Genomic DNA, 18,983 nt, shown 5'->3' on the forward strand with positions numbered 1-18,983 from the left:
TTGGTCCATTCATTCCAAATAATATATGAATTAATGACAGTTTATTTAAGTATTTTCGAGAGCCGAAGAGTTCAGAAAAGGTTTTTATTTTTTATTCAAATATAATATATATATTATAAAATATCGCATTTTACACTATAAAAGTCCTCAATCGAGATTAATGGCGCCATCTAACGAAACAAATTTCAAATAATGTTTTATCCCTTTAAATAAGTTAATATCCCCTTCTCGAGATCTATCAACGGATAAGAAATTAATAATGGTAGTCGTATTTTAATATAAAATATTAAAACCATTATTAAGGTCACTATCGTGTGGCTAAAATGGAAATGCGGACCAATTGTTTTACTGAATCCTTCATTAATTTGAGTTAAGAAAGCAATCGAAGAGGCAAAATTCGATCATTTCTATGGCAAAATTATGATATATGTATTATATAATAAAGTATATAACAATTCTCAATTATATAATTGATATTTAAAGGGAGGAAAAAAGTGTAGGAGTTAATGAAACGTAAAACTGCGAGGCCCTAAGTTATAGACTCCGCGAGGCCCTAAGCTGAAGATTGTTTAACTTATGTGTAAATCTGGTCCTTCTTCGAAAGCTACAAATACTGTAAAGACCTTCCAGGCATTAAAAAAATGAGGAGTCATCGCAGAATCCTACAAGATAAAATCCTGCTAATACAAAATCCTTCCATCCTACCATCCAGGCGAGTTTTATTCATAGATAACTTAAACCTACGACTATGAATATCTAGAACTTCTAGAACCGATACTTATCTAGAACCTTGCACAATTTAAAAGAAAAAGCTTTATTTTTTCACTTATACTTTTATCTAGTTGGATATGACGTTTGTTTGCGAGTCAAATCTCGATATACCGCATTCCAAACAGCGTCAAAGAATACGGGAAAATTATGTGATTCTCATCAAATTACATAGCTTTTTGAACTTAAATTTGTACGTAGATTTTAATACTATATAAGCTTCTCTTTTCTTTTCTTTCGAAGACACAATGTAGTGACGTAAACTTAAACACTGGGCGAATTTTTCATCCTTTTTATTCGGTTGGACCGAATAAAAAGGATGAAAAATTCGCCCAGTGTTTAAGTTTACGTCACTACATTGTGTCTTCGAAAGAAAAGAAAGAAAAAGAAAATACAAAACACGGTTTCCTCAAGATAGAACTATATAGGCTTATTATTCTTGGTGTTTAAGGTACTTCGGTTTAGCGCCATACTTGATTTGGTACAAAGTTCAGAGGCAAACAAATGGTGCAGATAAATCGAACTTTGATTGTACGTATATACAAAAACGTACCTCTTAACCGGCTTCCACATAAATTTAAAGAAAGATCCGACTTTTTTCAATGGATTTTTCACACGATATTCTGTGTTATTTCCACAAGAATCTTCGACCAATCTCTTACTAAACACGGAAAGAAAGAATTTACAATGCAATAAATACATAATATCGAAACATTTCTTCGAATTTTTATGTACTCAAATTGAAACTTGTGTGCAGAACTCATTACTACATATAATTCATATCGTTCGAGGTGCTTCGGTTTAGCGCTTTACTCGAATTAATGCCACTCTGGAAGGCGAAACAACTGTGGCACTATATGGAAGTTTGATAACCCTATGTACAGATATGCACTCCTAAACCACGAATCCATGTAAGTCTCACGAGATTAGAATGGAGCCGAAAAATTCGTAGACGTTTACAAGCTATCTGTTCTAAGTTTACTACATGTAATTAGATACATAAACACCGCACTTATTATGTGTTACATATACATATACCTATACCACATTACTTCGTGTTATGTATGTAATCAGCATTACAATTTACCTCTTGAAACGATCGCACGTTCTCTGATAAAAAGGCCCAACCTTATTCAGAACCTCTTTACAAGCAGGTTTGATGTTATTGTCAAATATATTAGGACATTCAGAAGTACTTTCTACTGATTCATCCTGCTGTGGGAGGCCTTTCTTCCTCTTGGCACGGAATCTAAAATGATCCATATTGTTTGGATTATATAATTTCTTCTGTAAATTGTGACATTGTGACATTACACGGCAACAATAAGAGCAAAACAACAACGGGTCAGTTGTTGAGTTCATTTGTTCAATTGTAATAACGAATGAAGTGTGATGGTCGAGGTTATAATGGTGTCGGCCTGGTGGATCCGGGTTCGAATCTTTTCGGGAAACCTAGGCACTTTTCACGAACACGAGTCTGTTCGGGATATGTTGCATTCGTTGTGGACCAGGCCGAATTCACGATGAAAGTAAATTAATAGGTTTCCTTCGTGTCCATAGAGCAGGAAGAGGAGATTTTATTTTTTTCCTTTCTGTGGGTACAAAGATGGCCTTTTTTAATTCAGTTCGTCCATGCCCACGACGGAGGTGGCCATTATTATCTTTTAAAGGTATAGATACTGAAGACCTAGGGGAAGATTTGTTTACAAGTATTCATTGGTTATTTACGAGGCTGGCGCTATACAAGAGAGCGTTATAACGAGGTTTGATTATAGTTTACATTTTCTCTTGCATAATTCGCCAATAAAACAATGTTTAAAAATTCAACAAGGAGTAAATGAATCGATAAAAATTTACTTTTATTTTAATTTACGGATGAAATTCGGTTTACACTTATCAATATAAATACTTTTTTTTAAATATATATAAATTAAATAATTTAATAAATAAAACAGAAATGAAACGATTATGTTAATTTGTTATCGCAATTGTTCATTCTGTTTTTGGTCAAATAGAATCGGCGAATTCCATTATCGTCCAGTAAAGTGTAGAGACTTTGTTGAAATGTTGGCTCCATTTTTGGAGTTCTCGACAACAACCACACATATTCTATAAATAGAAAAATAATAATAATAATAATCAAGGTTTATAATATTACAAAAAGAAAAATAATTGATAAAATGCATGGTTCTTATAAGTTTGGAACTACAGGAGTTATGTTAATCATTGTTCACGAGTTTCTTTATTTTTACTCAGCGCCAAGCTTTATCTGTAAAAGAATAAACAAAGAATATTGTTTGTTTGAATACGATAAGTGGCGATGCCTTTCTACAGTAAACTGGTCCCTATTTATATGTTACAAACGTGAAGAAAATCCACGTGGCCATCCCGTTGGTGAAGCGTAATCCCACGACCGATTACTAGTGTTCAATGGGTTTTCTTGATATCTACACAATCACTAATGGGCACCAACAAAGAATAACTTAACTTCTACGGTTCCAGACTTATTAGGCACATTGTATTCGTATTCAATTCGTGAAATTTACCGAAATGTCCTAACGCTCCTCCTAAGGGTCTAGATTCGTAACAGCTCCACACTAACGAATAATTACCGTAATCGGTATCCAAGACAACGTATTTCACTGGTTCCGTGACTGAAAACGATTTATTTTCGATGAATAATTGATTTATCGATATTTAAAATTAAAAAATAATTCATAAATCTTACTTCCTCTCATCGTAAATTCCATTCTTGAAGGTCGTCTACTATCGGGTGCGGTTAATTTTGATCTTAATATTCGATGATAATGATTTCTGTTAAATCTGAAATGAGTAATGAATTAAGTAATATGACAAGTAATATGTTTATATGTTTTTATATAACAATAATACGTTTTTTTTTTATAATATATCTTACAGAGAGGCGAATGCTCCTCGTTCAAATTGTATCCCTTCTCCTGTTATCGATATCTGTGTTGTGGGACAATTCCAAAGTGTTTCAAAAATCGAAAGAGTTCTTTCTATCTCGTACCATCTACCTGCAAACTTTAAAGCATAACGTGTAAATATATGTTAAAATAATACGCATTAACATACTAATCTATCATTTATCATTTATGATGAGGAAGGTAATGAGAAAATGAAATTCAGAGTTCAAAAACAGCAATAAAGAAACATGGTATTCAATAATATGCAATAGTTCTTTATGAGGTCTTTTAAGGTCAGAAAGGAGAAACATTTCATCACAAAATACACAAAGTTGAATTGAAAGAAAATTAGTTTTTACACTCAAACCATCAATAGTAAGAACATAGTTGCTGAAGAAGTGGGAAGAAGAATGGTGATTGAAGAACTGTAGGAAAAGATTCCTCTCTTATTTGACCATCAAGTAAGACCATATTTATTAAAATATGTGCATTTTGAAACCTAAAATTGAAGATCTAAAAAACCAGAGACTCTTTTAATAATTTCTAACTGTCAACATGGAAGAAGATGCCACGGAAGATGTGGAAAAAATTAAATTTTTTATGGAGAATACACAAGGTGATGATAACAGAGACTTTCTGTAAGGCTTTACTATAATCAAATTTATAATACTTAACGGAAACAAAGCAAAAATATTTTAAAAATGATACATTTATTGGTTCTTTGTCATTCTTCACCATTATTATTCACCTATGAGGTGTTGCAAGAAACCGGGATAATGTCACCTAAATTAATTTCGTCTGATAATTTCTTTATATAAACTCATTAACCAGGTTTTATTCAATAAAAAATGCAATTTTTTTTATCGATGTTTTATCAGAATATCTTCACGTGCGGGACAAAAGATTTGTGGAAGACAGAAAAGAAGAATATTAATATATTGCAGCCAGAATTCCAGCTGACAGATAATGAGAGTAGAGGGCTATTATCAGGGAGATGAACGACATCTCTTTACTTAGCGTGATAGGAATGCGAAGATGGGAAGAGGAAGAATCTGATAGGACCGACAATAAGGTGGGAAGTCGAGTCTGTAACTCTGGAATCCGGATCTAAGGAGGGGCCTAGCAAAAATATGTATAATAATATTTTAATTAAAAGCTAAAAAATTAATTCAGATAAGTTTTAAGGACGTTTTTCCTCCTCAAAAGGAGGAAAAACGAGTGTAATAAACAGAACACGAATGCTTCTATCTTCGTAAGAAGGAATAGAAGCTCTTATGAATGAAGCTGTAGAATCAGAAAAAAAGGAATAAAAAGAGCTAAATATAAATATATCTATCTATATATTCTTTTATTATTATTATTAACTATTACACGTTTCTTTTGTTAAATTTTTACAATAATCAAGAACTTTTCATTCTTTACTGGCATGTCTAAGCTGTTTCCGACCAAATCTTATTAAAATAAAGCTTCATAAAGTTACATAATATGTCCGAATTAAAATAAAAAAACGATATATAAATATAACTTTTTTTTATATATTATATGCTAATACTGAAGTCTTAGGAATAAATAACAGATACGCGGTTACTTCCTGGTATCCTTGACATTCCATCCTACTGGGTTAGGTCATTTCAACCTACAGGTCATAGGCTTTTTAATGGGATCTTTGGTTGCTTTACAAGATTTAAAAACAAAAAAAAAAGGATCTTTATCCGTTTTCGTGGATTTATTTTTAATTGTTTTTAATATTAAAATGGCTTAAAATGACTTAAATCTATTAACATTTAAAATAAAGAAAAACACCTTTGAGGTCTTCTTTAAGCTTGCCCTTAATTTTGAACAAACTTTAAGCATCAAATTATACATAATAATCAAGAAAAGTCTTATTTTAACACTACAAACATAAGTATTAAGTGATTAAAATATTCTATGTTTAGTCTGAAGACACTAAGGACTTATTAATTTACTATAAAATATATTAAATTCCAAGTTACGCTTTAGATTTAAGAGGTGATAAATGATTAATAAGTAAACTTACTTGCTCGATATCGAAATTTTCCATAGGAGCGGGATTAGGGCAGCTACTAGCGAAGTACGATTGCCCATCCACATAGATATTTTGCAGCAGATAGATGAGAATTATTAATCCCGACTTCATGATTAAATGCTCTTCTATCTTCTACTACTATTAATAAGAGTATATAAAGGGTTAGGAAGCGTGAATAAAACCGGAATATCAACTTCGACGTCACCAACCAATGGTAGAAAAGTTAAGGAAACAGAAATTTTTGATTTATTAATATTAATCAACACGTCGAATTTAATTAAGTTTATTCATAGATGCAACGTATCTTGAACTTCGAGGATGGTTAAAGGCAACAACCTTTAACCTGTGTTAAATCACCTCAATTATATCAAAGTTATGACAGATTTTAGGGAGTGTATTAATGGTAACACTTGAACATTTGATATATTTTTCATATAGATTGGATTTAGTCGGCGCTTAACCTTATCCGATGTGACCTGGATGACCTCTTTGCATGCTATTTTAATGGTATATTAAACTCAGAAAATATGAAATAAAAAATATAGAGTTAATTGTACATTAAGAAGAGGGTATAAAGTCATATATACGTATAGTAAATGCATACATTTACTTATTATGTGAACAGATGTAGACCTGTAGTAAGTATATGCTTATATTTACTATGTATACATAAAGTTCCTAGTTATTTCATAATAATATAAAATTAGAAGTATTGAAGTGTGATTTATATTTTTAAATTCTAAAGGGCAGATTTAAATGTTTGAAAAATATTAATAGCTTATGTATTAATCCCATATTTTATAGGACAAACAGTTGCATAACCAAGGGAGGGTCCCAGGAACCCGAGCTCCTTTACCTTTGTAAATAAATAAATTAAGAAAAAAAAATCGAATAAGTACAGGAAAAAGATTTTTTTTAACGAGACAAACGTGTTTACATACGTGTAGATATATGCGATATCTAAGAGTTTATTTTACTCTTCATTCACAGACCTAGTGGCTACATTTATGCTGTTACAGGAGTGAATGTATGTTTGCACGCTCTAATTTGCGCCCCTAATGTTGTGTCTAGTCACTTTATTGTTACATTAAGATAATTTGTATTAAATTTTATAAGACTTAAGTCACCGTAACAATGACCGCCGTTCCTATCGACTCACTGTTATATTGTAAATATAACGATAAACAAGTAAGAAGAGAGCATTTGAGTGACTCACAGGAGGGTAGGTTATCGAGACTCTTCGATATCAATATGAAAGTGACCAATAGCTAGCGACGTAGGAGGGAATGATGGAATGCGGGGAGAGGTTGAGAAACTAATTAAACAGGTGGAAATTTCCACACTGTTAACCCGTTATCAGACTCGAACCCACGACCAATATTAAGTGATTTTATCTATTTGGTCACTAGCTGTTAACTGTCAAAGTGGGGCCCTGTCTCATTCTTAGCTCATCTCTAACAACCCCCTTTTCATACATATAAAAATGAGCATTCATCTCATGCCCATTTTTATAAAAACGGGCATAAGATATGTAAAAATACAATAAAATTGCTTTCTGAAGATTTAGATAAATAATGTTTCAATAGTTATTTATAAATCGGGCATTTATAACACTATAATATACCGGATAATGTATTATAAAATGCTTATTTAACGTTTAAAATCATATAGTTCGTTTAATCGTTTGAATAATCAAGTAAGACCATAAAATATATACTAATAAACTTTATTATAATTATATTATTACAACTTTTATACTACAATAATAGTGTATAATATATGGCTGGATAATGAGGCCATTTTAACATTTTTCGATGTATATGACAAAAGTTATATTATTATTATTATTATTATACCATTCAGTGAATAATTTCAATTATAAATAAATAAATGATATGATTGATAAAGTAGATTTTAATAAATTAATTCACTTTTTCTTCGCAGTTATCCATTCTATTTCTGGTCAAACGTAGTCTACGAATTCCTCTATCGTCCATCAATGTGTATAACTCTTGCTGAATGGCCGTATCCATTTTTGGTGTCCTCGACAATAACCAAATATATTCTACAGATACGATATTAATTATTAAATAAGTTAATTGATTAAAAAAAAACAATATATTTAATTCGAGAAAAACTTTACCAAAATGTCCGAATGTTCCTCTCAAATTACTCGCCTCGTAACAACCCCAAGCTAACGTGTAATTGTCGTAGTCTGTATCTATTATGTAATACTTTATCGGTTCAGTAACTGAAAATATATTCGATAAATTACCATTTTATTTGTATAAATCGTACGTAAAGTCTGGTATAAACGTACTTCCTGGCATTCTGAATTCCATTTTTGCGGGTTGCCTTCTGTCTCGCACGTTCAATTTCGCTAGTGCAATTCGATTATAGTGATTAGCGCTTAACCTGAATTTAAAAAAATTGAATTTAATTAAGAAAATTAATCACATTTTTGTCAATTAAACGAGAAGTTCTCTTACGTAGAAGCGAAGACTCCTCGTTCCATTTCCACTCCTTCTCCCGTTATCGTAATTTGAGTAGTGGGACAATTCCACGGAAATCCAAAAATGGAAAAGGTTCTTTCTATCTCGTACCATTTACCTGCAAACTACATTAAAAAAACATTTAAAAATACAATCTATTTAACGCATTAAACATCAGGAAAATAGCGAGTGACATTCGCGACTTCCTGGTGTTGCCCTTGACATTCTATCCACTTGTAGGTTAGGTCATTGGCACTTACCTTGTCTCGTTAGTTTATGCGATAAAGATCCTGCTTTGTTTATTTACAGAAATGTTTCCATTATTTTAACTATTCGTTTAATACCAGGGAAGTATATAATTTAATTATTATCAAATTTCATCCTATTTTCGAATAGAAATAATGTCAAATCTTTATCCATCACAGCAGTTATATTGTTAATTATGCTACAATAAAGCACGATCGTGGGTAATCCAAGTAATATAACTTACTATTATTAATTATCTAATTATAAATTCATAACTAAACGGATATACTGTTAAAACTCCATAATAGTGTAGACAGTTAACTAAAATCCTCATCGATTTAATGTTTTAAACTAGAAATCCTTATGAAAATGAAGTGTTTTTTTACTTGTACTGTTTTAGAATGTGTCATAAAGTCAACTTACTTTTACAATATCGAAATCTTCCATAGGAGTGGGGTTGGGGCAGCTACCAGCAAAATGGATTTGTCCATTGACGTAGATACATTGGAGCAGATAGATCGATATAAATAATCCCAACTTCTTCATGATGAAATGTCAACTTTGAAGAGTAAATAATTCCTACTTAAGACTGTACTTTTATAGGTTAAATGAAACCGGAATTGCCGCTTCGACGTCACAAACCAGTCAAATTTAAGTTTAAGGAAGCGAAATGTTTGCTGTATTAATGTCAACTACAATATAACAGTTTACTAAGGTTCTAATCGCAAATGTAAATTAGCTGTTTCAGTTGTTATAAAGATAAATAAATCCTTAAATCGTTAATTATAATACGAACAATCTATCTTAAATTAATAAACTTTAATATTTTAATAATTAATACGAAAATTTAGTAGTAGGGCCTGGTTTTTGTAAGTACAGTATTTGTATACCGTATGTAATTACTACTTACAGTACTTAATTATCATACGTATATTCAGATATAATTTACGGACAGACAAATGACCGATAAGTCATGCCAGCCGGCATGGCCGTTTGAGCTGGATCCTGTACCCCTAAGCACCCCTAAAATTTAGTCTTTTGATTAAAAAAAAAGTGTGGCAAGAAAGTGAAATAAATGATAGTGTATTAATTTTTAATTTCCAAATTAAAATCTTATTTAATCTTTCATTTATTGTGATCAAATTAAAAAGTGTGGAGAGAGATAAGAATAAGTTCATGGAAATTCAATTTAATGCAATACCATACACAAGATAAAGAATAGAGAAGCTAAAATAACTTATTTTATACTGTTATAATAAGCGGGAAGTTGTAACCAGCGATCGTAAAGAGGTTTTATTGTACTTTTTCAATACTTCTCCGTACAAATCTTCCAGTTGGTTTATTTTAGCCGTTAATTCTAGACACTACTACTTGCCATAACAATATAATGGTTTGCGTGTAGGATTCCTTCCTACACACAATATATGGGAATGTCTCTATTAACCGTCTTAATATTTTGAAAAGATGATTTCAGAATTCGAAATCTCTGTCTGGGAATTGTGGTTTAGTTTGGTTTGATAGAATATAGCGACCAACGTAAATCTGCCAAGGAGATGCCTCTCAGAAAGACTTTCTATGAGAAACTGGCCCATATTTAGGTGTTAGGCACGTGAAGAATACCCGAAAAATTCCACTCTGAGATCAGACTAGAACCAGTAACCTCCTACCAGTGTTCAGTGGTTTATATCCACGTGTGCTATCCGATTAACCCGCCATTGGAGGTCCTAGCAATTAAGATAATGCTATTCTGAATTTATATTGTGTCGTTAATGATGTAATTGTTAATTGTGTACTACACTGTTTTAGCTATTTGTGGGTACTTTTTTTAAAACTTACCATGGATTCGGACGGGTCCACGCGCTATAGAGTTCAGAAAATTCTGTTTGCTCTATTTGAAATATGCTGAAGGCGATTTATTGACCATTGTTTTAGTTATTTCTTATTAATAATAAATCACTAGCCATTGCAGTGAGAAATAATGGTAATTAACTGAAAAGATAGGCATTCTGATCACGTGTTGTAGTACATTATTATTGATACTTATATATTTCATTGTGTTTAGCTTAAATAATAAACTTATATAATCTTATTTCATGAAGAATATGATTATTATAATTTGTGCGATAAATTGTATTAACTAAATTAATGATTAATTAACGATGTTTTATCATGATAAACCTGTGATTAATGAAGTTTATCAACAGGATTTGAAAAAAATTCCCGCAGCTTGAAATAAGGAAACATTCGCCCGTAGTCAGGCAATTACGATACTGAAAACCTCAAAACATGCAGTAAAAATATTTTTGATATAATAAAAATGATAATAAAGCATTTACTGCAGAAAAATAATGGCCTCAGACGGCTTCTCGTGTGTACTTGACCATAGCTTTCATTGCAGAGAAGTTCTGACATTAAAACAATTAAATAACAAAAATTAACTAACGAAAAAAGTCAATATTCATTTGTGATAACCTTTAATTATTTAAATATAAATTCTTTATTCATAATACACTTTTCTCGTAATGTCTGCCGCTTTGAATAACCACTTTCCATCATGTGAAGTGTGTATGTACGGCTAGTGAACCACATACAGCTAGAATTAACTGGCTAATAGCGAAGTTGAGGCCGAAGTTTTAAACGCGAAAACGTGTACGTCGGACGTTCAACGCCGACTTTCTTGTAAGCCTAGAAGTTTGACAATGGCGTTTGGAAAGTAAGTAGAATCATGCTCGACATTCTAAACGTCATTGTCAAACTTCTAGACTTACAAGAAAGCGGCGCCGAACGTCCGACGTACATGTTTTCGAGTTTAAAACTTCGGCCTCAACCTCGCTATTGTTAACTTTATCCGAATCTTTTGGTTAGAGAAAGAAGCATTTCGAACTTTATACGTATAAACCGCCTTTTATTCAAGTCACCCGCGGATAAAGCTGAAATTAAAACGATAAGATGAAGCAAAAATAAGACTTAAAATTCGGGTTTTATTCATACATTTTGGATAGAGTGAGAAGAAAATTTAGGGTTTCACTTTAGCCGGATAATCTGCGATCTTTCAAATGCAGGTTGGATTGAGAATATATATATATATATATTTTAAAATCAAACAGAATTTATTATTTCTCTATCGTATAAAAAAGAGGTATAACTGGCAACATTTATTGTAGTTTATACAATAAAAGTTGCCAGTTATTTTAAGAAATCACCCGATTTAGTTAAAAAATCGTATCTTCAATGCTAAAAATTGCAGATTTAGTTTTAAAATAACAAAGAGAAAAAATCTAGCAACGAGAGTTGCGTAACTTTTCCGGCTGTTATGAGTTTCTATTAAAAAAACTTTTATACTATTAAACAAAAATAAAATTGTATGTAACGCCATCTGTTATCAGATTTTGTTATAAAAATTGTATATATTTTTAACTATTATAAAATAACAAATGACTTAATTTTGACGGTAGAAATGAATTTTATAAAACACTATAAATGCTAACAACAAGTAAAAATCTTCATTAAGTCTGAACCCTTCGCGAGATATAACACGTGACCACTCTCTATCTCTCCATCCTCTTGACCTTTAACAACCAAAATTTAATAGTATTAATGCTCCTTATATACAAGCTACCGTGTCAAATTTCGTTTCTTTATCTTCACTCTGTCCTGAGATATTAAGCGAAATAGACTCCAACACACACATACATACATATCCACAGAATTTTTTAGCCTTTATTGACATTTTTGGGTCCAGGGGATCTCAAAATGTGAAAATTCGCAAAAAACTGAGAGGGTCATATTTGACACGATTCCAATATTTTTCCTTGTTATGTATATATAACAACCGGGAAAGTAAAAGTATGTTAGTATATTACTCGATCCTGTGTGCTCTCGAAAGGACTTTAAATACCTATTTTTGTGTTTATCTTTAATTATATTTATTAATACAATTCAATCCTGGAGTGTACAGGTGCTTTTAAGAAGTTTATAATAGGTATATGAACATTGGCATCCACAAAAAATTTCAAAAAACCTAGTCGACGTTCTAGAATCTGGCAACATTGTCCCGTTTACAATGTTGCCAGTTTCATTCAGTTTTCAAGACATAGTCATTCGATATCCTATTTTAGGAATATTCAATGATTATATTATTATACATAATTAGTATATTTGCTGCTAAAAGAATACAAAGGATATAATTCTGAAAATTTGACATTAACTATGTATATTGAAAAATATGTTGACAGTAATTAATGATAATGCTAACTATATTATAATTATTGTATTTTTCTAATTATTTCAAAAAGAAAATTTAATATATAACTTTTCTTAACGATTGTATAAGCGGGAAGAGAGAATCCAAAATACTTCCATTTTAAAAAAATGCATTCTGCATCCCACAAAAAGTTACTTAATTTGGTCTTTCATAAAAGATGACAGATTTTTAAAGAAAAGGCGGCAGACATTGTCTGTATACAAAAAGGATGAAGAAGCTTTCTTGAGCAAAGGGCTATACCCTCACAGATTAAATGCAGAGAATATTTTTTAATGGAGTCACAAGACGGCTGGATGGCCGAGCGGTCAAGGTGGCAGTTTACCGCTCTGGGGTACCCGGAATCGAATCCGAACGGGTCGAATAATCCCCAGGATTTTTCGGGGGGGGTCCGTTCGGATATGTCGGGCCCCGTTCCTCACCACCCAGTCGCCCCATTGTGGGCCTGGCCAAACCCATAATGGGCCTACTATAAGAGGCCCTCTTAGTGCCCACAGGGCGGAAAGAGTTAAAAAAAAAAATGGAGTCACAAAAAGCCGAGAAAAAAATTTCAGTCAGCACTTTATTCAAGATTCTTTTAGTATTTATTTGAAGATTTAAAAGAATATTGATTATTAAAAAAACAACTATTTATAATTATTCTTTTTAAACTATTTTTTTCTTTTAATCCAACTTTATTTGCAGTAAAATCTTCCTTGTTTTGTAGTCTTTACTTATTTAGTGTCATTATGAAAAACCGAAAAAAATATTCATGTAATATTACTGTAATTATAAAATATATTGATATAAAATAAAGAATATTTAATAAATCTACTAAATATTGCTCCACAGCCAAACTTTCAATACAGGCTACCTCTAAATGGCGGCCATTATTTCAGGATCCTTTGTTTTTGAAATGCTTACGAAATAACCTTCGAACAATGGTCATTTTTTATGTTCTTGTCAGTAGCCGTTATTCACAGGCTGAATATTCCTCGAAGAAACTACTGCAAACAGCTGAGTAAACAAACCAATGATATAATCCGTTTCATTTGCAACGAATTGTACCATTGGTTTCATTACTTAACTGTCTGCCTTCTAGATTCTCCAGTGAAAGACAATAAAGTTGAGCTACTTATAGCCAGTTTGGGCTATTGGAATCTTTTATTACTTCGCTAGATACTATTTTTAGGTCTAAACAAACATATATTTGGCGATAGATTGGTCTGTAAAATTTAAACTTTTGTTTATCGTCGTTTATTTAGAAATTTAAACATGACCACACTAGGCCTTGATGTGGGAAGTGGCTGAGTGTTTTCCCCTTGTGCTTGCTCTTTGAATCTTTGAAAAACACACAGGAAGTAAATATTGAAATAAAAATAAACATTATAAATAGTGATTGATGCAACATACAACTGATACTGGTTTGGTTTTATTCGATTACAGTACCTCGACACTTGGGTGATTTGCCAAGAGGAAATGCCTCCCGGGAGGTCTCTTATAGGAAACTGGCCCCTATATAGGTATTACTAACGTAAAGAAAACCCGAAAAATGCATTGCAGTATTATTTAACATTTATTTTACAATAAAGAATACATTCGTAATAAAACTACCATCAACAGTAACACTGACTACGACTAATACTACCGCACAGAAAAAAATTTAGAGCAGTTACTACCGCTGATCCCAATGGTATCTCGAGATCAGTTGAAAACATAATTCAACATAAGCTTCATATTTCCTTAAATATAAGGGGTCTTTTTAACCAATCTCCTTTCAATCTCGGATCCCCAGAGCAATAGGCTGCCACCTTCACTGTTCATTATTAGCTCACATTATTGATAAAATGTGAGAAAGATGCGAAGAAAGACAACAAAATGAAAGGTAACATCTGAAGACTCTCTTATCATTGCAAGATGTTATTTAATGCAAATAAAAAGTAGATTTAGCGACAACACTAACCCGTTTAATTGTTATTACAAGTGCAGAAGACGACACGAGTATATTAATTAACACTCGAATAGTGACCAATTTCTCATAGATAGGTCCTCCAGAGAGATATTGACTAAAATTTTGCAGGGAGGTTTCTGTATTAGGGGGATTGATACTATTAAATTTTGATGGTTTAAAGTCGAGGGTTGGGGAGATAATGGGGGAGAGGTCATTTTATCTCGAATAGGAACGGACTTAATGACGATTTCATTCGTTATTAGCATTTACAATTTTTTATAAAACCCACCTCTAACCTCAAAAGTAAGTCTTTTTTTTATAATAGTTAAAAATATAAAAAGGTTTTAAATAAAATATGATAATAGATGGCACTACCAAAATTTTAGATGTTGCCTGGAAAGTTAAGCAACTCGTTGATGGTTTATTAAAATTAGCTTTGTCTTGACAGTAAATATGAATAAACGAAAAGTAAAATAAATTAATATATTGCAGATCTGTTTACAGAAATGCTTGATTATGATATCAGGGGGTGGCAGATCAAGTGTAACATTAACATGGGGATGTCAGGAAGGGGATAGGTAGTCAACAAGGACTTAAAATTAGTGACATCGTATTTGAATGACCCCTTGGCTGATGGCCCAAGTGTTGCGTTGCCTTATTCCATTAATCTACCCGACCCAATTAATTTTTCTGTATTGAAATAAAATATACTTAATGTCTTAATATTCTGATAGTTGTGAGTTAGGCGAGGTCATTTTATTTCAAATAAATAAATAAGTCAAACTGGAATAATTATTTTATTGCCTGTGGTCTTTTAATTTATACAATTTGTCAACCTTTTTTTTCACATTTATATCGCGTGCAATTTCATGTTTTTATTTCTCCCGAGGAATTTCAATTTGTAGATCCGAGAAAAAATTCTTGAAATTTAAAAAGATCACTCAGATAAGTTGTAAATTTATTATTATTATTATTATTATTATTATTATTCATTTTTCTTGATATTTTAAATTTCAGAAAGTGCAAAATGGACATATAATTGAACATCAAAGAATAAAAAAATATCTTGCAACTTATATTAATATGTTTGGATTAAATTGTATTTATTAAATAATAGTTATTTCCAAAATATTTGAGGACTTTGGCTGATCGCCCGTGTGTTGCGGGCGATCAACCAAGGGTGAATGCCTCCCGGGAAGACTTTCTATGGGAAAGTGGCACGTGAATGCCTCCAGGGATGACTTTCTATGAGAAAATGGCACCTATTTAAATATGTGTGGAAAATCCAAAAAATTCCACATGACCAGTCAATTGGTAAGACATGACCTTGCAAGCGATTTTATCCACTTGGCCATTGGTGGAATTTTTGAAAATATAACCAAGGATAGAGCAGATTAAACAGATTAAACTGTACATCAGCATTTATAGTGTTAATGTACTCAGTGTTGAAAATCGTTCTAAAAAAAATAATAATAATTTCAATACCACGACTTCTTCAGCATTACAATCAATTGAACTCACTGAGTAGATAGAAAAGGGTATGTCGAAGAGTGTCCTATCTTCTTACACCAAATTTAATGAAAATCAATAGAATTTGATTAAGCATTCGACATTCAACATTAATAAGTAAAGAATTTCATTAGGAATACTTCTAACGTTCTCTTTTAACTTGCCATACACAATTACAGGATCTCAAACTTGTGCCATTGAAAGAATCTATGGAACGAAATTCAACAATATGAAGAAAGACTTAACATTACAAAAATTACTGTTATGCTCACGTTGAATGTGAATTATCGAATGAACTTATTTGTTTCCGAAGAGCAAAAATAAAAAAAAAGGCAGTTGTTCGGAGGTTATTTTGTATGCAAAAATGTATACAAAATGACCTTTTTTCTTTGAACTTTTCGTTCAAAGAAAAAAGTTCCCGCTGTTCAGAGATGGCCGTTGTTGGGAGGTAATTATTAACACTTCAAGAACTAAAATATTAGGTTACTTTTCGAACTTTCATTTTACACGGGAAAAATATTTGTTTTTTTTTTCTTGGGTGCATATACTTTTCGTTTCAGATGAATCGATCTGTAAGATCAGATCAGTCTTTGTCACGTGATAAAGATCGCTTCATGTCATGTGTTTTAGTAGGATGAAATCGTATTTACTCTGTGAATGAAATTACTCGCAAAATGGGTGTGTGCACGCCACGCATTCTTGCCGTGCAATCTCGCAAAATTGTCTCTTAATACTTATTTTTTCATCTCAGTTTATCGGATATTTTAATAATGATGTTTTTACTTACCATTTATAAGTTTTAAATACTTTTCATTTCGACAGTTAAACATATTTCTTCGCTCTCAACTATAAAGCTCGACTTTAATCATGGAGGCCGCCATCTTTAATCTTTTTATCGTATCCAAACGATCCTACGTCTACAGGATTCTAAACACTAAATACATAAATGGCATGGAAACGAAAAGCTTAGAATATTTTTAAATTATACATTAGTGTATGAACGACAGCAGGATACTGCAATTTCATTCAATTCAAAGTATAATTTCTGGGCATTATCCTTTGACTTTCTCAGAATTTAAATAACTGGATTTATGGGTAAGGGCAACGCAAAAAATAGGCAATCTCCCAAAATGGGCACTTCCACGGGAAGAAACTGGATCCTATTTAGGTGTTAGACACGTGAAGAACACTCAGAAAACTCCGCGTGCCAACCCATCAGTGGTTTCATCCACTCGGTCACTAGTAGGCACGAATTTAAATGAGGACTAAATATTCTATAAAATAATAAATATGGACATTTATTTAATCATTTTTCGAGTTTACATAAAGATGTTATGAATATTTAATAAGTTATCAATGTCACGTCGCCGTTATTATTAAACAAGTTATAAATTATTCATGTGCAATTTTGATGACTGATAGTTCGAAGTCCTTCGTGATCAATATTCAACGTTGTCAATCTTTCCATCAACGTTTTTCTGACATCCGGATCCATCGACGTTTTTCGAGATAACAGCCATAAATTTTCTATTTAAAAAAAACAGAAAATTTAATTAATTTCTGCGTACAAATAATTATTTACAAAGTAATAATATTTGTACAACGTTTCCTCTACCTGTATGCCCTAGAGGTCCCAAAACTGGCGAACACGACCATACCACAGCATAATTTTTATAATCGGTATCCAAAATCTTTAATGTCGTAGATACGGGAAGACCTATAACTAAAAGAAAATACATGAAAATTTAATCATATTTCTAGAAAATTAAAGTAAATTAATGAAAAAAAAAGACCAGTACTTGTGTTATATTGGACCAATAATGTCGCCGGATCGAGCGATTCCAGTACAGCTTCTCCTCTAGAACTCTGTTCGATACCACTAAAAAAATGAAGGAAAATATCCTTAAAAATGAACGAATTACTTAAATACGAACGGTAAATTTTACAGGAAACGTACAGCAAATTGATACCAGTGGTGGTCAGAGTTAATTTCCCATCATTGGTCTTTATATACTTAGTCTTTATGCAACGAACACCATCTTGAACTAGTGAAGTCTTCTCGATTTCGTACCAAGTTCCTAAAAACTGGGATTAAAATTTCGCAAAAATAAATAAAAGAACTTTTTACAAAAGGATAATTAAACTTTATATCTATTTCGATAAGAATTTTAATTAAAAACCACGTGGTTAATTATCTAAAAAATAAAAAAAAACCCGACTCGAGACAGGTATGGTTAACAGCTTACAAGACGGACAGGTCACGAGCGGACATCTTCACTTCCTCGAAGTGCATCATCCCCGTTATAGGAAGATGATTTATCTTCCTATATTGAGGGATGATGCGTTATCTTCCTAATCTCGGATGATGTACACATTTTATATCGATGGATAAGAGACATATCTAAGAAACGAATTCGGTAAACACCCGCCGGTCGTAAACGCGACAATAAAAACGTTAAACGTCACAATAATCATAATAATAAAAAAAAATTACTTACACTTCCCATATCGAAACCTTCCTGCGCGGCATGTTTAGGGCACGGACCGGAGAATGGCCTTTGTGACAGGACAGTGACCGCCTGATAGATGAATATACAAGCGACAACCCAGGTCATAACGATGCAGTCTAGATCCGGACTGACGTGCCCTAGAGTGACCTAGTCACCAATTTATACGTCCCTATCCCGGGAGGTGGAGCCAGTAGCGTCGCGTTACTTATCGTCATACCTCCTATTCACCTCCACGTGCCGAGAAATCTACCTTTATTCCTTTTCCTGTATTTTTGTAACCTTGAACTCCATCC

General features: G+C 32.2%; 3 protein-coding genes across 3 annotated transcripts; all 3 read right to left on the reverse strand.

Moving 5' to 3' along the window:
* Nucleotides 1-2,734: 2,734 nt before the first annotated feature.
* Nucleotides 2,735-5,823, reverse strand: LOC136973237 (apolipoprotein D-like). Its single transcript, XM_067267944.1, has 5 exons — nt 5,734-5,823; nt 3,686-3,813; nt 3,497-3,591; nt 3,315-3,422; nt 2,735-2,877 (listed from the first exon to the last, which is right to left on the reverse strand). Exons 1-5 carry the CDS (start codon nt 5,755-5,757, stop codon nt 2,735-2,737), a joined length of 498 nt encoding a protein of 165 aa, XP_067124045.1. The 5' UTR covers nt 5,758-5,823.
* Nucleotides 5,824-7,664: 1,841 nt separating this feature from the next.
* On the reverse strand, nt 7,665-8,375 carry LOC136973238 (apolipoprotein D-like). The gene is made up of 4 exons (XM_067267945.1): nt 8,232-8,375; nt 8,063-8,157; nt 7,886-7,993; nt 7,665-7,807 (listed from the first exon to the last, which is right to left on the reverse strand). The coding sequence occupies exons 1-4, from the start codon at nt 8,255-8,257 to the stop codon at nt 7,665-7,667; spliced, it is 372 nt and encodes a 123-aa protein (XP_067124046.1). The 5' UTR covers nt 8,258-8,375.
* A 9,087-nt stretch (nt 8,376-17,462) lies between these two features.
* Nucleotides 17,463-18,925, reverse strand: LOC136973261 (apolipoprotein D-like). The gene is made up of 5 exons (XM_067267973.1): nt 18,679-18,925; nt 18,138-18,265; nt 17,980-18,059; nt 17,796-17,903; nt 17,463-17,707 (listed from the first exon to the last, which is right to left on the reverse strand). The coding sequence occupies exons 1-5, from the start codon at nt 18,793-18,795 to the stop codon at nt 17,577-17,579; spliced, it is 564 nt and encodes a 187-aa protein (XP_067124074.1). The 5' UTR covers nt 18,796-18,925; the 3' UTR covers nt 17,463-17,576.
* Between the last annotated feature and the right edge of the window lie 58 nt (nt 18,926-18,983).

This window comes from Centruroides vittatus, unplaced genomic scaffold (assembly GCF_030686945.1).
Source record: "Centruroides vittatus isolate TY-2023 unplaced genomic scaffold, ASM3068694v2 contig_3125, whole genome shotgun sequence".
NCBI classification, from domain to species: domain Eukaryota; kingdom Metazoa; phylum Arthropoda; class Arachnida; order Scorpiones; family Buthidae; genus Centruroides; species Centruroides vittatus.